At 40.4% G+C, this 20,370-nt stretch overlaps 1 protein-coding gene across 1 annotated transcript in view; it reads right to left on the minus strand.

Moving 5' to 3' along the window:
* Positions 1-6,435: 6,435 nt before the first annotated feature.
* gtf3c2 (general transcription factor IIIC, polypeptide 2, beta) overlaps positions 6,436-20,370 on the minus strand; it is a 35,995-nt gene continuing 22,060 nt past the window's right edge. The window contains exons 15-20 of the mRNA XM_008289677.1: positions 16,420-16,581; positions 15,513-15,591; positions 14,006-14,134; positions 13,501-13,755; positions 10,814-10,921; positions 6,436-8,602 (exon numbers count right to left, since the gene is read on the minus strand). Of these exons, the coding sequence (XP_008287899.1) occupies positions 8,402-8,602; positions 10,814-10,921; positions 13,501-13,755; positions 14,006-14,134; positions 15,513-15,591; positions 16,420-16,581 (934 nt within the window). The 3' untranslated portion in view covers positions 6,436-8,401. The remainder of the gene's footprint in view (positions 8,603-10,813; positions 10,922-13,500; positions 13,756-14,005; positions 14,135-15,512; positions 15,592-16,419; positions 16,582-20,370) is intronic.

Consider the following 20,370-nt stretch of genomic DNA (forward strand, 5'->3'; position numbering starts at 1 on the left):
TGCCAGATACATAGTAGGAGCACATATTGTTTACAACTACTTTTCAGCATTGGTACTTATTTCCAAACAGTTCTACTTAGTACACAATAGTACTGCTAGTATTTCAGCATGCAGCACTAACCCCTGTTTGTGTCTCTTATGTATCACCTTACATTAGTGCTACAGAGCTACACATCCAATTTTTAGAAAAATAAACAGCAGGTGACCTTTTGAATAGACAGAGGGCAGGTCGACGTCCTTGAATCTGAACGTATTTCCAGAATTTCATTCTCAAACATGCCTGCCTGGAGCTGCTGCCCTCATTTTTTTTTCTTGTTGTCACCTAACACAAGCAAGAAAAGTTTTACTAATCAAGGAACTTATTACAAAAAAAAATTAAATTAAAAAAATCCAGCACCAAACACATTATTTGAAAGATGGTTACAAGAGTATCCTGGAAATGTCTTTATAATTGGGGTAAGTGTTGTCAAATTACCTTCTATCAGACCTATTGTCAGATGGGGTCAAAGAGTCCACATGAAGGGGGTTGACCCATGCAGTGATTTATGGTTAACTGTTAAATAGGATCAACTATAGCAAGCGGGTGAGAGGCCCAGTTTGGAAAACGATGCCTCCCTGTACATAAATCCTAATGGCTAGCCTGCCTCCAGGTCTGTGAAAGGTCACCTGGTATTTATTCTCTTGAAATCAGATGCTTTGCTCTGTAACTCGACCATAACATAAATGTGAAAGGCACAAACTGGAGTTGACACCATACAATCAATTAATAGTGTTACAACTGTTAGCATGGAGCATCTGATCAAGCTCTACCAGGACACATGGATGACTTTGATGTCAGTGGTTTCAGCACTAATTTTAACCACATGGCTGTCTGCCAGAATCTCACTACAATCTGTGGTCAACTCTCCATTTGCCTGCTTTACACTGAAGGTCAGACAGGCATCTGCAAAGCTAACTAGCATGAGAGACAGTTTAAAAAGTTAAAGCTGCAGTAGGCGGAGACGTTGCTATTCATACTATCTCACCTGCTCCAGGTGAAAAGCCCTGTGATTGACTAAAATCACCGTCTAAAGCTTGAAAACAGGAGGTGAAGATGTCAGCAGAAGTCAAAGGTCAGTATAGATGTTTTGCCCAGTGATGCCAAAATGTACTGCCTACCCCAGATTTAATTTGCAGAAAATTTCACTGACGTTTGTTTTTTCAAGACAAACTTGGTGCACAGATCACAGCAACCTGCAACACACTGACAAACACTGTCTCACATGGAAGTAAATTATAACATACCTTTACGAAAATATACATTTCGTGTTTATGGTTTGTTGTAGCCTTATGAGGATCACAAACCAAGGATCATATTGTTTTTAAGGATGCATTTATGCAAGGCAGAAAAGTACAACAGTCATTTTGGTAATAGCCACTAATCTGGATCTATCACACTGGTCTAAAAAAAACCTCCAGTATCCAGACTTAGGCTGCACCCCAATGTACACACTAACACATCTGACTTTAAAAACTATGTACTGCTACATGCATACCATTGGGAAAAACTGCCTAAGTTTGTTACTAGAGCAAAACACTGTCAAGTATCTTCCGTTGCAGAGGATTGTGGGTCAGAATGGTGAGAAAAGCATGCTGGCTTGAATACTGCAAAATGCATCCTGATGTTTCTGACATACTGCCTTTGACATACTATATGTTGGGACGTAGTAAATCGTTTTCTGGAGTACTACATTGTATTGTAGTATGGACACTGAAATGCGCTCTCCTTAAATTGCTTGAGTATTTCCTCTAAACCCAAGTGGCAACTTCCAGGGCTACAAAATGAAGCTAACATTGGAATGCAGTTCCTCAAATGTCCACTTGAGGCTCTAAAAGCATGCCATTCCCTATAAACATGTTTACAGGCTTGTACAAAAAACTGTTTGATAGCTAATTTTCCCCCATTCATAACAAATGTACGGTTGGTCAATATTAATGTCTCACATGTTGGAATTAACCAGGACAGTCTGCAGACATTTGCAGCTTCAAAACTTCACAGAGGGTCCAACCATCTTTATAGACAGTCTGTGCTCACAGCAAGATGCTGGTCAAAGCGTCTGTGCTTTGTTCAGTATTGCAATGAACTCTGGGCTTCAACAATCTATCAACTGTACTGTACTTTGTGTCAATTTATCACATCGCACCAAAGATGCAGAGTCATCTCTGTCTCTGTTTCAGAAGGGTTTGGAGGGTCAGGAAAATAAGTTCATTTTAGATCAGTAAAAATTTGAGTGAAATTCAGCAGAAATACAGTGATTTATTGAGTAATATCCTAAAACAGTACTCATTAAAGGGCTATTTCTGGTGGTAGTTTGTTTGTAGGTTGGTTATTGTGTTGCAAGCATTCTTGGTTTCAGTTTCCAAAGTGTCCCACAAGTACAACTCATCAAAAAAAGAACAACAGTCAGACCTGTCGTTCTTCAGCATCTCCGAGAGGTGTTTACTTTATGGTGGGCGGTGTACCAATATGGACTGAGCAGAGGGAAAATGAATGGAAAGTGTCAGATGGAAAAAGCATTGAGCTACTTCCACTGTCAGGTCTGAGTGGACATTCAGGTCTGAGGGCAAAAATGATTCAGTTCTGCAGTCGGACGATTAGTTTTAGCTTCATGCTGTCATCCATCTCATCTATCTCTCATTTCTTCTGGACACATCCATCTAGTATATGACTGTCCCTTCCCTGAGCTTTCATCTGTCTGCGATCCGTCCATCCATTCAGCCATCCGTGTTCTGCAAGTCACGCAGCAGCAATTTTCAGTTACTTTATATGTGAAATGATTCAACACTGGAGTAACTATGACTTTATCTGACACATAATCTTATAAAGCTGTGTTTGTCAAATTGTTTTCCCAGCAAATATAGAATAGCTCTCACTTGTTAGCAGAGGAGACCAGATACAAGTAAATGTCATATTCTGTAGCTTCCATTTGGATTAGCAGAGCCAATACTGACTTCAATTGTGACTGAAATTCCAGAGACTTTGCAACCATTTTGTCACGTTTGCTGATATTATTATAATTCCTACCAAGTGGGAGATATTGTCAGATGTGTTTTCCCAACTCCCTTGCTGGCACTTACAATGTGAACGACAAGACATGAACACCATAAAGAGTCTAAAGCCCCCCTAAAGAAACTGCTTTTGTAAACATCTTGGTAAATTGCACCTCATCCTTGTACAGGTTACTAAACTAAAAGGCAACACAAAACAGTCAAACTGACTACAAACAGATGCAAAATGACTGCAGAGATGCACAAAACCTTTTCAGACGTACCACAACATGCAACACAAAGACAAAAGGACACAAATCTACCACAAAAAGACCCAAAACTATTGCAAGGAATCATTTACCAAATAACTTAATACAAACAGATGCAGAAAATCACCACAAATAGATCCAAAATGCAAAAAGACAACACTACAAATAATATGGGCTTGGTGGCTTGTGGACAGCCCCTTTAAATGTCCATGCCCAGGGGCCCACTGTCTCATAATCCATCCCTGACCACATGAATAAAAGGATTCTTTTATGGGAGCTTCATCCTCAATCGTCTGCAAAATAAACCTGCTGATAAGACTGCTGATAGCTTAGTGTTGCTGCTCCGGAGGCTGGAGGTAGAAAATCTGATGAGACTTTGGCACAATAGAAAATATCATCACACTCAATGAGGTTTATTGTGGTCAATAGATCAACCTAATGTATGACTTAGTGTAAGAGTTACACTGCAGAGTGATGGACTCAGCAAAGTCAATAGTAATCACCCTCTGGGGACCATGAACAGCCACAGCAAATTTCATATCAATGTGGCTGTTAGTCATGTTGTTTAGGTTCCAGAGGACACACTGTATGCTAAAAAAAAACAAACCAAAAATTCTGAAGGATTTAGCCTGTGGGGAGCAGGAATGTGTTCGCTAAATTCAACAGTGTTCTGTAGATTCTGCATGCAAGAGGAATTGGCAGCGAAAGGTGGCTTTAGAGGGAAAAAAACAACAACTTGTGATTACCACAAACACGAGAGTTCATCCTCTGGGGACCATAATTATCCACAGCAGGTTTTATGGCAATCTAGTTATTAGTTATACTGACACAAAATCTATATGTTGACCATAGGGAAGCACAAGACAACACACTGCACAAAACAAAATCCAAAAGATTCCTCCTCTGGGGATAAAGAAAGTTAATTTTGTTTTAATGCACATGTAGAGCAACAATCTTTCATGATCAGAATTCATCCTCTGTGGACAATGACTATCTGCTGAAAGTTTGTTTTTAACAGGCTCCCTGTAAAACTAGCCTCCCTCCAGTGGCCTCAGGAAGGCACCAGAGGAATGGTTGTGTCATGACCAAAATGGAAAAGAGATAATCCTCTGAGGAACCTGAACTTAAAGGGACAGTTTGCTTTCTTTGGGACTGGGAGGACCAGCATGGAGACTAAGCATTAAGCTGCTGTGGACGGACTCTGCAGCAAGAACTATTTCAGGGCCACCTTTCTGACAAAGCGCTGAAGCCACTATATGACTTTTTAAAAAGCCACCAGACTCCATTGAGAAAAACAGTAATTTTAGCTAGCAGACAATGGGAGTTGGTCCACTGCCTCCTCAATTAGTTGGATTGTGTTATTGTGCCACACAGTGGGAGACAAACAGCTCCTTTACTCTGTGAGATAAAATTACTGCTTTTTCAATGGAGTGTGGTGGCTTTGAAGACAGCAATATAACAGCTTAATTTTCCAGTTGGAAAGGGCTGACTGATGAAAAAGTAAACCTGTGACAATAGCTTAAATATATCATACACTTAAACTTCTTCATTTCTTTCTGGCTGTGCTTCCTTTTGGAAAGCTGACTGCATTCATCACTTTGCCTCTGTGCAGGTCCTCCTGTTCACTTGTCTAAACTAGGGTACAATGACTGACATCTAGTCTAGTGATACACTGACTCATACGATCCCACATCAAAGAAACCAAACAATCCCTTTAAAGCAAAGAGTGAACAGTAAAGAACTGCTCTTTGGTTTTGACTCTAATAAAACTTTTGTGGGAAAGCGATGCTAGTGGGGGCTGATCATGGTGTCAAAATCATTTGGATGAATCCTCTGGGGACCACAAATACCAACAGCATGTTTCATACAAGTTAAGGTTGGCTTTAATCCACAGTCAGATTTGGGAAAAAGTAAAATATGTTTCTTATTTTGCACACAAGAACAGCCAGCGAGCCGTCAACATGCCTGCAATGCTTCCCAGCTACTATAAAGTGTTGATGTATTTGCTTTCAAAGAAAGGACAACTGTACATTGTGAACGCCTCGTTGACATCCGTTCTGATCCAAAAACTTGCATGGTTGTTAGCTGTTATTCAATATCATGTATAGTAAGAAGTTTCTTGTTCAACTGCCAATCAGAGCATATAGACACAACATGCGGAGGATTAATCAAAGAATAAAATCTTCTTTAAAATTCTATATTTTCACCAATTTTTAGGGAGATCCTGTATATTTACATACATTTTTCCTTATGAACTAATGCTAAATAAGAACATACTTGTATATGGACCCAACAAGCTAAAACAAAGTGAATGTAATGATGACCAATGCATTTTACCGTACTAGTTTTGATAAACTGGAGTTCTCCTGTGCAGGCTCCAGCGTTTAACTGGAGCTTTACAGCGTGAAAAAATAAAAGTTCATTTCATTCCAGATAAACACCGTTCCTGTTTGTTCACTATGAAAGTCTAATGTTCGAGAATGCTCTGTTATCGTGCTGTTGCTGTTTGTGACAATTATACTTAGTGTGACTGTTGTAAATATGTCAAATATTGTGTATTTCCTGTGTATGATTTTGTGTATACATGTGTAAATACATTTATCTTCCTTGTACAATCGGTCCTACTTGTCTAAGTGTTCTGGTGATACCGCGTAAATCCACTCGTCACATCTGTGATGTTTGATATTTCATTTTTATGTGTGGCAAGAGTTTTTGTAAAGTGAAATAAAAGGCTGCAGATGACGGCGAACGACTGGATTATTTCCGAGACAACTGATGCAACAGAGAAACAATTCATCAGCTTTTCACAGTGTTTAGGCTTAAATAAAGGCTTTGGATTATTTCTTATTATAAAAACGTTTATTATCGGCAATGTTTCAAAAATAGCAACAGAGAGCACTTGATGAACATTGTGACGCGTTTATGAATTGCAAACCTACAAATGTTGTCAGTAATGAACTCAGTATGTTTGTGACCGACAATATTGAGACTGTCATTTGGAAATAACTGGAAAACACAGTTTAAAACCCCTAATTGAACTCAGAGGAAAACGTGTCTGAAGAAACAGATTTCCTCCTGTAATTATTTACATTTTCCCCATTTTTTAAATGTAGACAATGGAAAATAAATTAGGTTGTGCTACAATGCTGAATCTGTAATATTTATTTTAAAAAACAATCATTTATTTGAGCTATTCGAGAACAACAACGGTAGGAATATGTTCAACAGGTAAGGAAAGGATCGATATTACATCCAGCAAAGATACAAAAAAATTCAAGTATTTCCTCAAATGTATAGCCTGAGTAGTTCTTAAAACAGGATAACGAAAACGAAAACAGCAGCAATGAGCTTACAGACACACTCCCGGGTTGTGTTGCAGTTTTAAACCTCAGCATAGATTATAAAGTCGCCAACAGTGAGGTGATAACAAAATAAGGGCGTGTATCTTTAAATGCAAAAAAAACCAACTAACAAAACTGTATTACACGACTAGATAATGGGGCCATTGCAGATTTAAAAAAAATAAGTAAAAAATGCTGATAAAAGTTGTACATTTTCAAGAAAAAGCTCAAAAATGTACAAGAAAAAAACGTCGATATTCTCTGAGATGAGAGTCACACAATCTTTTTTTGTGAAGGAACCGCATTGCTCAACTTTGCAAGTTTAGAAGCTCGTACAATAAAGTCGTGACGTGCCTGCTCACGCACAGCGAGGAGGGACAAAAGTAAGGATGTGTTGGAGTTCCCGATGCTCAAAAGTCGTCACCACAGCCAAATCAGTGCAATGTATTCTTCCCAACCGGCCTAATTAATGGCAATGTCATTCCAAAGATGTTCGTAATAAGTTGATTCTGAGCTAAAATCACAAGTATTACATGATTGCTACATTTGATTGAAAAGTATTGACATTTCCGGCATAAAACCTTGTGCGCGGTGATTTTAATCTAACCGTGCAAACTGAAGACAAACAAAAAAATATGTTTTTTCTCAAAAGTGTAGCACTCTAATCTCAGAGAATATCCAAGCTTTTTTTTCTGAATGCAAGTAAGGCTAAGAAATCTGGGAACGGAAAATAATAAACTACGATGGAATGTCTCACTGCTACCAAAATCACATGGTTGCAAACACAAAAAAATAAACATTTTATATTTTAGGTTCTGTTTTAGATTTATCCAGTTTCTCACATTTCGCAACTACGTCCCCATTGTCTCAGCAACATGTTCACAAGGCTGAAAACTTACTTCAGACTGGCTTTATTACAACAGATTGCATGCTGGTATTTTGAAGAGTCACTCAAAGGACAGAATTCAGTCTGAAACTAATACCAGGTGTTTACATGAACAAGAGGTTCTGTTGGGTTAGAAAACCTGGATGTTCATTAAAATGCGACTGTGTTTGCAAAATGTGAGATGTCGGATACAACGAAACAAAAAACAACTTCTACTTGTGATCAGTAACCACTAAACAAGGCACTAACGAGCTTCTAGGATGCAAAGAAGTGAGCTGTCGCTGTCACAACAGAAAAGACGGGAACATTTCAGCTGACACATCTGTTGGGAAATCAAGCGGCGCTCGGTGTTCGGTTCAGCAGATTCTGGTTGTGTTGAGGTCACAGGAGGAAAAAAAGTCCTGCTTCAGACTGTTCTCAGGCACAGTGAAGGAGAGAAAAAAAGAGAAAAAGGAAACGCCCCTCAAGTGATGATGAGAAAATTTCACTGCCGTCTGCATATTTTTTGTTGTTTTTAATTTAAAGTTGAAATAAATTAATGGCTCTTGGACACTGGGAACAAGATAAAACCTCTAGTGATCATCCAGTCACGTCTAGTTTGCGGTTTTACTTGCCCAAGTTTTTTAGACACCAAGACATAAATAAAACGATGTTCACCTGTTCTAATCTAGTTGTAAATGTCTCCAAGACAGATGCCTCAAAACCTGGACAGATAAAGCCAGACGTACCCACGTGGCTTGAGATCGCTAGTTTTTAACACACATAAATGCATAAGAATTAGAAATGAATATTGTTTTTTATCAAAACTAGGTTTTTTTTTTGCAGGTCTGTGTTTGTAGTCCGACAGCTGCAGTGACAGTGTGATTGTGATCCTCCTGCTATAGCTGCTCTGTCACAGTTTGGACTGCCTCTCTCTGCTCTTGTGGTGAATACAGAGTGTTGAACTGAGCCTGGTTATCAACAATCATCTCCGTGACATGAGGGCTGATCATTCCCCTCAGACAGTTCAGTCTGACCAGGCCCGACTGGCCGGCCGACACAACCCAGATGTGGCAGCTCATGTTGGGGTTGAAACGCACCTGTGGAGAGGAGGAAGAGCAAAATGTTGAAAGTGATCTGTGCTCTCAGTATCAGAAGTCAGCTGATGTTTTAAACTTTTTCGAAAACCTGCTGTGCAGTTTGAGACTCTACGTTCAGTCGGGTTTCTCAGCGCAGACGGACAAAGACGGTGTGGAACAACTGACAAACAACTCAATGATACCAACCAGCTTTGAAATATTGTGTTGTTGTTTTTTTAACTGCTAAGCCGAATAAAATAGTTTATTCCTTTGTTTGATGGACTCAACATGTGACCTGAGTTTGGTTCTTAATCTCACATGATGACCACCCTGACAAAGAGGGCTTGGTTGTAGTCTAATTGTTCTGATCTGATGATAAAACATGTCACTCAGGCTACAGCAGACCCACACACACTTGTTGATATGGAAAGTGAAATGCAACCTCTAAAACTCGATTAATACTCCAGCGCTGAACTTAAGCATTGCTGACACTGCAGTCTGTACAAGTGGTCTGTTGTGTACTTGTGTGCTGGTGTCTGTTGCTCTGCAGGTACACCAGCAAAACCCTAGTGAGCTGCTCTTTGCTCCTGGAATGAGCTTCTTTGTGTGTTTCAAACAATAACGACTGAAACAACACAGATCATGTTGGAGTTACTTTAACTGAAATTACCGCAACACAAAAAAAGGGAGAAGACATCAGAACTGACTCCACAGACGGATTAGATGAGCTATAAAATAGTAAAACAACAAACAAACAAAGAAAAGAAAACAGCACATGGCACGCTCCTGGCAATAGCATTGGCATTACGAGCAGGCCAGACACAGTTACAGCGTCCAACATATTACATTTTGTTTCACAGAAGCATTATCTTGGCTGTAACCAACCACAGCTGTTGTAGTTTGCGTCACAGCGACTGTAATTATGCAGTGCAGGCCTGGCTACGCTGTAGAGTCCATGGCAACACAGAAGTATACAAGTGTAGTGCTTATGGCAAATCCCTACTTGTTCAGGACGAAATGGTGCGGCTTGAATTTTGGCATTTAGTCGTACCTTCAGCGAGCAGAATCCTTTTCCTGTTTACTGATGGGTTTCGGTCATTTGAAAGCTGTGTTCAGTTACTCTGAAGCTACAGCTGATGTAAACTGAACACTGCTCCTGTTAAACACTAAGAGCTTGGAGAGTGTATTGTGATGAAATATTAACAGTTAGCAGAACATCACTGTTTCACTTCACTGCAGTGAAAAAACACTTAAATAATGATCGCTGCTGTCCCTTTATTACAGCTCTTAGCAGGTAGCTACAAAAGCTAATCCAGTTGACTACTTTCTGTGTTTACTCTCAGTGACAAATGTTTGATTTTATTATGGAGAAGTTTATTTAGGAAGCTTTGGGAGATTCACTCTGCTTGAGTCGAGAAATGATTGGAGCTGCAGTCGCACTGAAGCGGGACGTACAGGCTGAACAGCAGTGGACCAAGTATTGATCCCTGAGGGACTCCACATATCATGTCAGTCTTGCTACTCATATTTAATAATTATCTGGATGACTAGTCTTACTTCCACTTGAGCGACTGCTATTACAAACTAACAATACTTTTATTTATAAGTGCATTTCTTGTCTACTCCGCCCTCCTCTCAGTGACTCAGCTCTGGCTCTCAGTAAGTCAATATCGCTGCCTCCTCCTTCCTCTCTTTACGGAAGCTCATCTGTCCCTTTGTTCATCACTATAAATCCTCCTGCTGTGCGTCTTCTTTGATTTTTTTTCTCCTTCCCTTCTCAAATCACTCTCTTCCTCTTCCTAATCCATTTATCCCTTTCAGACAGAGAGCCGGTCAAAAACTCGGCGGCGTTTTGTTTTTGAGATCGTCCCGTGAAGTGCCCGTCCATCATTTCATCCCAGAGGGCACAGCGACACCCTCCACTCTGCCGCTCTTAAAATTAAACACATCAAATCCTCAAATGGCTGCTCTCCATCTCCCCCTCCCTCCTTCCAACTGAGGGTGACATTTTTCTCATTTTACACATCATTACATTCAGCCCATCTTTATAGCTGCCCATCAGAGGAGGAGACAGAGGACGGAGGAGGAAGACGCTCCTCTTTCATATCTCACCTCTGTTTCCTTTCTCCCTCCTTCTGTTTATCTTTCCCTTCTCTTCTTCTTCATGTTGCGCTGCAGCAGGAGTCTGATCATGCCTGCAGTGTGTGTGTGTGTGTGTGTGTGTATAGATACCTTATGCAGTGCAGCCAAAGGCATCTCATCCACGGTCACCTTTGCCTTCCCTTCTGTGTCTCTCATGCGTTTCCACACAGCTCGCTTCTCGCTTTTCATGAAGTCCCGCTGGAAGTCAGAGGAGATAATTACTATTGTGTTAAATGCATATTATTTCACATTTTTAAAAAAATTCAATTATCAATATTTAAGAATACAGCAGTTTCCATTCGAATGCAGACCAAAATTTCAGACAACTGGCAAAAGAAATTGAAAATGAATGCATATTTCCTATGAGGAGGTGGGTGCATTTAGTGTTTGTTTAGTAGCTTGCAGGTACCAAATCTCCAGTCCTGCACCATTAACGACACCTGAAAGAAGTCAGGTGAAACCTCACATGTAACTGATGAAGAAAATGTAACAGAATATAACATTTTCATTTGTTTCAACAATGATTTTGAGGAAAGTCTGACCTCGGCACACAGAGGAAATGGTTTCATCTGGTATTTAAAATCATTTTTTGAGGGTTTTAATCCTTTATGTGGAAATTATTCGACAAAATCATAATATTTATACATAAAAGATGACTTTTGTTACACAAGTCATCATGTTTTTTCATGGAAGGTCCATCCATCCATCCATCTATACACAATTAATCCTCACTAGGGTCGCTGACTCAGGGTGAAGGCAGGGGACACCCTGGACAGGTCACCAGTCTATCACAGGGCTACACTTAGAGACAGACAACCAAGCACGCTCACATTCACACCTATGGACAATTTAGAATCACCAATTAACCTCAACATGTTTTTGGACTGTGTGGGAGGAAGTCAGAGAACCTGGAGAGAACCCACACTGCACGGGGAGAACATGCAAACTCCACGCAGAAAGATCCCGGGTGTCCTCACCGGGATGTGAACTGGCGACCTTCTTGCTGCGAGGCAACGATGCTAACCACTGAGCCACCTTGCAGCCTTTTTAATGGAAGGTCCTTGATATAATAGTTGTTATAAAAAGTGCTAGTCTGACTTTTATAGTTTATCTTGTTTATATTACATATTTGGGCTTTTTTTTGTTTGTGAGAAGTGCTTGATGAATGAAGTTTTTACGACTATAATTATCTCTTTTGTTGGCATTTATCTGTCTACTAACTTTTCAGCTCAGCCAAATGCACCAACTCTTCTGTTACATTTTCACCTTATTATACTTCTTATTATTATGACTATTGTTCTTTTCTGTCAGGATAGAAATGCATCAGAAAAAAAAAGAAAAACTCTGCCAAATTCTTAGATCACTTAAAAATGAATGCATGATGAAAATCTGTCACCTGGATAACACCACAAAGTCATTACAATCTTTTTAAGATCTTCTCCTTCCTACTATGTTTACCAAAAGGAATCAAATGATTTCACAAATGATTGAAAGTCAGTGCTTCAAAGCATCATCCAGTCATCAGATATAGCCCAGATCTGCCTCTTCTTTTTGAATTGGCCATTTGTTTATCCACGTGACAACATGCGTCACACCCGTGATTAATTGATGAGAAAAGCTGAGACTGAGGTAGAGTGATGATGTTGCTACTGGTCTAACATTTACCTTCATCAAACTAGCTTTGTGGGTGTCCTGTGTGTGATGCAGGTCCACTGTTGAAGGAAGGGAGTGACTTTCGTGTGTGAAGCTGAATTTAGAGTACCGTGTTTACTCTGTGCTGCAGACAGAGCAGAGCTGTGTTCCCTGTTCTGTGGCCTACACATAACTACACATCACACAGCTGTGACTGGTCTGCTTGGTAGGAACATGTCGTGTTTACATGGCATATTGTTGTGCAAAAAGATTCTGTGAAACTAAATGTAACACATAATAGGTTGTTATTGTATTGGGTTTGCACACACTGTGCCAGAGTGGCCTTTTACCGGGTTCTCATTTGTATAGCTTTAATAATCCATGTATGTACTAATTCGTTTCTTTTTTCCCTTCTCCTCTGCATTGCAATAATTTAAAAGTAATTTCTGTTTAACATTTATTGGCACTAACTTTGATATGACCTACTCTGATTCAGTTGAAATTACTTAAAGTACAGTCATCCTCAAATGTATTCTGATGTTGGCCCACTGCTCATCAGCAAAGTGCTCTAATTTGTCTGGAACAGTTTTTTTTTTTCCTATTCTTTTCACCCACAATTCAAAAGCAATGTCTTATTTCAATAAATTATAATTTAGAAAATTTTTATCTATTATTACTTTTTTCAGTTTCTAGTTAGTTGAGTGACTATTGTGAATTTTGCCTTTTCTTTCATGGAAAGGTATGAATACATTTGAGGACGACTGTAGATAGACATCCCACTGCTGACCAGTGTTTCAGGTGTGTAGCTGCAGAGCGACACAGAGGCACCAGCACACATGTATAAGGCCAATGTTATACTTTCTGCATCAGTGAGTATGCAGTGATCCATGCAGACCTCTGCTCCTGTCCACATGCAGCTTGTTGTATTAATAACACAACCGTTTCTTTTTCTTCTACCTACACAATGCGAAATTTACCAAAACGATGATTTCACTCATTAACTCACTGATCAAACAACATCTAAACGAGACTGAGATTTCTCGTGACCCATCTGTAAAGTACTCTGTGCCCTGATTAAAAAAAAAGAAAGAAAGAAAAGAAAAGCAGATAAGGAAGATTATTATTACAGGTTTCCATCGACCCACCATGTCATTATCTGTGTGGTAAAGGCAGTGGTTCTTCACAGCCTCTTTGTACGTCTGGAACCTCGAAGGAGGACATTTATCCTTTCTAACACTTCCATTCTCATTATTGTTTTCATTTCCTCCTTCAGGTGCAGCTTCCGCAGTCTCTCCTCCTTCCTGCTCTTCAACATCACCCTCCTCCTCCTCTGCTGCTCCCGTCTCTTGATCTTTTTCTTCCGTTTCATCACAAGGCACCACAGATGTGAAGTAAATCGGCTGAGGGGGGAAAATACAGGAAACTGTTAGCTTGTCTGATCAATGGTTTTTACAGTAAAATGTACACTTTGATAGCAAAATAAAAAGCGACCAAGTTAGGTTATTACATCTATGTGTATCCTACATGTGTATGATTTCAAATGTAAGTCATTTGATGTCAAACTACAATATAACAGCAAGTACTTTAAATTAAAGATGGGAAAGAGAGGGGCACGAAACAAACATATAAAAGAACTTGAAATCAACTTACGAATCGTCTCTCTATCGTGCGTTTGTGGTAGGGAAGCGTGAAGTTTATCTGAGGTAACAGAGAGAAGATCACCTCTCCGTGGCAGTCTGACGTCACCACGCTGTTTAACCACTCACTGTAATTGATGGACTGCAATGACACGTAAAAACACCAATCAGAAGTGACATATTAGGTCATATAGCAATGTTGTTATAACAGTTTTAATGCAGTATATAAGATAAAAATTAAACAGCTTTATTTGTTCTAGTATTTTTTTTAATGACAACAAAAAAAAAGTCCAGAGCCGGCCTGGCAGTGATCTTTACTGTCCTTAGAGTCAACAAATCCACAAGGTATTATGTGTGTGTACGAACCTAACAATTCTTCTGTGCCACAGAGCTCCACTGTTGTCCAAAAACTACAACTTACATTTGTAAAAAGTCACTGAGCCACATAGCAGCTCTGGATGACGTTTCTGAATTCTAACAGACTCACACACTAGTTCATTTTGAATTTTCAGGACACTCTCCTGCTCCCACAACCTGCTGCCATAAACATCCTGCTATGGACTCCTGCTGACAAAGATTAGCTGAACAATGCAGCTCCCAGCTCGTTTAAGAAATAACTTTGCCCTTTATGAAACTTAAACTTTACATTTTCTGAGCAGCTTTTAAAGATCGATGTATTCTAGGGATGCACGATATATCGTCGACCACATCAGTATCGGCCGATATCAGTGTTTTATTCCGATGTATCGGGATCAGTCTGATGAACAAATTTAGCCGATGTGAAAAACTGATGATCGTCTAACATCAGCGCATTCGTCTCTACATTTGATATCGCTGCCATTTCACAGATGTTTTTACTTAAATGCTCCTGGACTTGAATATGTTAAAATATGTTTAAATATGTTTTACATTTGTTACGTAATAAAGAAGACTATGTGGTGTAATTTGGTATGGGCTTCTTTTGAACAGTGTTCACATTCTCACAGTGCTTACTTAGACTCATTTTTCGGTGTGAACAACAATTTAATATTGACATCGGTAATACTGGTTATCGGTGATATCAGAAATCTTAACATCTGATATCGGTATTGACCAGAAATTGTAATATCGTGCATCACTAATGTATTCAGACGGAACAAGTGGGCTGGAGTGCAACAGACAGGACAGGGAGGTGAAACAGTGTTATGAGAATGGTAAAAAAACAGAGTAATGACACTTTTATAATCTGGGTTAAACTTAACTACTTGAGGTGTTCTGGTACCAGCACGCTTATAAACTAACTTACGTTCCAACATATTCATTTCTAACACTCCACGACTGGCACATAAATCCAGAACCAGAGCACAGCTGGGGTTTAATCATTTCCCGAAGGTTCTTCATCTTCATCCCTGCCAACAGGACTGTCGTGCGCACAATTCAAGGGTTTTCCAAAGTGCAAAGCTAATCTATTTCGCGCTCTGCGGCTGACTTAGGGGGACGCTGATGACTGAAGGATGGAAGATTAAAACAGCCACACTCACCCACAGAGTGGCAGTCCGAGGAATTGCCAAGAGGGTGCGCATGCTGTGGTCGATGTAGTGGACTCCGTGTGAACCTTGCCTAAATAAAAGCACAAATACATCAAATTAAATGCAGCAGGTAGCATGAAAGGAGGGAAAGAAATAAGAAAATTCCAGCGTAACCTTTGTACACACTCTCAATGTGTACTCCTCAGCCTGTAAACAGTTATTTAATGTCTTGATTCGTCACCAGGGATGAAAACAGTTGCTGTTTTCTAGGCAGGGACGGTCCAATGAATGACACAAGTTGGGTTGGGATCTTTTTTTGCAAGATGATTTGAAAGATATAAGAGATTGAGCAGAGTGTAGGGCCATTCACTCCCATATCAGGTTGAGGTTCACAAGCATACAGGAAGTACTGGACATGAGACCAGCACTAGACTGGGCCCCACACCGCTGACCAGTTCTCGCGTCCCTCGGGGCAGCGTCCTGTCCTGAGGGGACAAGCCAGCAGTTGTGGGTCGCCAGAAAACATCCTGCTACTAGGTTTTGTTCTGAAATGGATGATGATGAAGTCAGGCTAAAGAAAATGACCTCTGAGCTTGTTTTTCCCCTCAAGAGAAACTATAGTGATAGGGCCTGCAACTTCTGATTAGCTTTTAAGATTTGGTTGACTTGGTGACACCTGCATGGCGGTAACAGTATGATTCTGTAGATCAAAGGCCTCATTGTGTCAGTGAGCTGTTTAACTCTGTGGCAGATTATGCAGATGTATTTATTATTGGTGCATTATACCAAACTTCTATTATACAACTGTCTCAATCTCCTATCTGTCCAACGTTAGAGACGAGCTACAGAGACAGCTCATCCTACACCGACATGTAAAGTTTGTGGATCTGAGTAGGAAAAAACAAAGAAGCTCTCTTACGTTACGTAGGCGTTCTCCTGGGCCGGCAGGAGCCCCGGTGCGTTCAATGGCCAGTAGATTTCATTGGTCAGATAGCGTTTCAGAGCAGTGTTGGGTTCGTAGAGCCTCCTCAGATCCCACGTCTTCAGGTAGCGATCTTCTCCCGCTGTCACCAACAGGTGTCTGCAGAGAGAAGATGCTTCGACAGCTTGACTAATGACAAATGATCAGAGTCCACTCTTGATCAAAGACATGTTAATAATGGAGGAACAAGCTACGACTTTCCATTAGTGGAAAATGTAAAAAAAAACAACAGCAGAAAAACGGCTGAATGTGTGAATTAAATTCTAATGCGGCGGTTGAAGTGAAATTCATCATCCCCCTAACATTGATCACACCTGACAGCAGTGTCTGCCGTAAAACAAATGAAGACGGAGCAATCAATACAATCAGATTTCATTTGGAAAAAAACACAAGCTGCTTTATGAATGTGAAGAGCAGAGAAAGAGGAGAATAGATGACAATATATTGAAGTGGGGGGAAAAGGAAAGAAAAAGGGGTGTTCAGGAACACAGAACAGGAACAGAGAGAGACAGACAGTTTTATCTCTTTTAACATGGCTGCGTAATTAAAAAGCAGTGATCCAGACAAGATGTGTGTCCTCCGAGTCTCTCCGCTGCCAGCTGAGCACTTTCTCTCTCTGTGGGATTAATCTTAATCTGTTATTCACCTTTAGTTCAACTTTAGTTCTACATCTGCCTTCATAGAAGAACTACTACGGGCAGAGGAACATGGTTGTTTTTCAAATTAGCCTCAGATCCTCTCAAAGATGAACGACGCTGCAGCGGTGTTAATGGCAGCATTAATTACCCAGAGACGTTTCTGTACATGAACCTCAGGCATGCAATGTGAGCAAAAAGTTATATTTACGAGTTTGAGCCAGTGTTGTCTAGACGGTGTGATTTGGTTAGGAGTCACTGCTCTATGAAATGAGGACTATAGGCCAGTACAACACAATAGACACCAAACAGCCCCAACATTAAAACCACTTTGCTGAAAAACGTGTAGGTTCCCCTTTCGCTGCCAAACCAGCTCCAACCCATCAGGCTATCGGGGCTGTCCTGTGGTGTCTGGCAACAGGATGTCAGCAGAAAATGTCCTGTTGTTTGTGGATTGCTTCTCCTGATGCATTTACCAAGTTGAGATCTGTGTAGGTCAGAGGCCCAGTCAACACCTTGGGCTCTTTGTTGTGTTCCTCGAGCTGTTCCTGAACAGCTGTTGTGGTTGAGAGTGCTGTAATCATGCTTCTGTCCGCAGCAATAGGCTGTTTTCCACAACAGGAGCTTTATTTTTTTAGGGCAGCCTGAACCTTAGAGTGTGTTCTGACTGCAGGAACCTCACCTGTAGAAGTTTTTCCGGGTTGTTATCGTGGGATAAAAAAATACTTTGTGCAGTGGCACCGAAAATCTACAGCACGGGTCTTAAAGCTGATTGGTTAAACCGGGAGAGGACAATAAGCTCAACTATTTCCGCCCTCTCAATGTCTCTTACTAAGTAGCAGAATTTTTCACTCAAACATCAGCATCAACAATATAAAACCCTTAAAAAACATAACAAACACTCCATTGTTTAATTTCCTACGTCCTCATGAAGCTTGAGTTACTTCCACTAACTGCTATTTATGGCCATTTTGGCACACCGAGAGTTAACATTGTGTTCAAAGCTGTTGGATCCTACACTGCAGTGGAAACAGAGAGCTGGAAAAAGCAGATTACGGGCCATTCCTGTAAACATTTGCACCACCGGCACCTGTTCTGAGCTGGAAAGCTGCCTATTGTTTAGATGGGTGGTACTTGTCAAAGTAACATGCACATGAGCGCCAGGAAGGAAATTCAAAAGTGGCTGCTTTCATCAGAAATTTCACCTTTTAGTTATTCTGTATCCAGAAAAGCTGACCAATTCTCAAATTTACTGTTGATACCTATGTTACTGGTTGTTTTTCCATTACTGGTAATAGTGGCAAATAGCTGGCAGGTATGACAGTTAAAACTTCGTAGCATCTTTAGGCAGTTATTTCAGGCCAATGAGAAGAGATCCTTATTTAAATGAATGGAGAGAGAGTCACAATTGTAATTTCAATGGTGACTGTGCTCCAAAATAAGCTTTAAGAAGCATTTTCCAAAGTCTCCACAGAGCTGAAAAATGACCTGTGCAGGCAGCAAACATTAGAGGGTACACTGACTGACAGAATCATCACTCTGTTGCTCGCTGGCTGCAGCAAAAACACACAATCCTCACTAACTTTTTTTAATAAATGGTGGTGGAGCAGATAATAAAAACGAGAAGGCTGCTAACATCTTTGATCACGGGAGAAAGCGAGCACAGAGAAGCTGGAGGGACTCGATGTTTCAGAGTTTTGAGCTACACTCTGGCTCACGGCGGAGTCTGAAAGCTGACGCTGATATCTCATATTTTCAGAAGTTCGATACACATTCACGAAATGTTCTCTTTCAGCAGTTCTCCCAAAAACTAAATGCATGTCAAGGCAGAAAAATCCTCTGTGAAGTCATTTACATCATGTGACACTAATAGCCATATTCATCATGCTGTAGGTGGCTTGTCAGGGCCGTAAATGAGGATTACGCTGAGTCATTCACACTGTAGATTTTGGACCTGCTCAGATGGCACTAACTGGGCAATATCAGATTCTTGATAAAAGGCTACTCTTGGTCCTGGATATTACTTTACCCCTAATGCTGACTTGCACTGTGTATCAGTGAATCCTTATGGCAGACACAGGTGATGATCAGCACATATATCAGCTGAGTAACGGAGCAGAGAGAAATTATTTCACCTCCTCATGAGATCTACGAACTTTTACAGATATTGTCCAGTCAGTGTTCACCTTCAAACATATGGAGGATGGATCAGCTTTTAGGATGTATTCACATCTAGAAAATAACAGTTAATGTAAATTAGAATACTTCTTCCTGCACTTTGTTGCAAAATTATCGCACACTTTAAGTCAGATTTGTATAATTACAGTCTGTTTTTTCTAAAGCTGGTTATTGAACCTCAGTGTTCGACTATTTGACTGAACTGAACCGAGGATGTTCCAGTGATGTGGTATTCTCTTTAGCCATTAGGTTCAAGCCTCTAAGGGAACCTAATTATTTCTTCAGTGTCAGAGCGCATTTTATTTCAGTGAGGCCCTATTCAGTTAAGTTGTGTTTAACATTTGTTAAATCGGAGAGAGAATTGGTTGAAAAAAAAAAAGCTAAGTAGTGAATAAAGCTTCATTTAGGTACCAGTATCAAACTGGTAGTAGAATTGGATTTTCCAATAAAACCAGCCTGATGTTTTGCATGGTATGTTGACACGTCACAGGGTAAATGATAAATGAGGGTTGGACTCTCCAGCTCAGTCCTAGTGCACGTATACACCCATCAGCTACAACATGAAATCCACTGACAGGTGAAATAAGCCGCATTGATCATGTCATTAAACTGGTACTTGTCAAAGGGTGGGGTATATAAGGCAGTTCATGAAGTTGATGTGTTGGAAGAAGGACAAATGAGGAAGCATAAAGATCTGAGCGACTTTGACAGGGGGTCAAACTGTGATGCTTGATGACTGGGTCGAGTTAGATGTGAGCTAGCGACAGGGTCATGGGAGCCATGAGCTTGTTGATATATGTAGGGAGTGAAGACCTGCCTGTGTGGTCTGATCCCACAGCACAAACCGCTGAGAACCTTAATAATGCTGGCTATGAATTCATGTGGATTACCACCCCCATGTATACACCCCTGTACAACCGTGGTATTCACTGATGACAATGACCTCTTCCGGCAGGATAACAACTCCGGCCACACTGCAAACATTATCCAGAAATAGTTTGAGGAACATAAAGAGCTCAAGGTGTTGACTTGACCTCCAGATTCCCCAGACCTCAATCCAATCAAGCACATGTGA

This window comes from Stegastes partitus, unplaced genomic scaffold (assembly GCF_000690725.1).
Source record: "Stegastes partitus isolate 25-593 unplaced genomic scaffold, Stegastes_partitus-1.0.2 Scaffold631, whole genome shotgun sequence".
Classification (NCBI taxonomy): Eukaryota; Metazoa; Chordata; class Actinopteri; family Pomacentridae; genus Stegastes; species Stegastes partitus.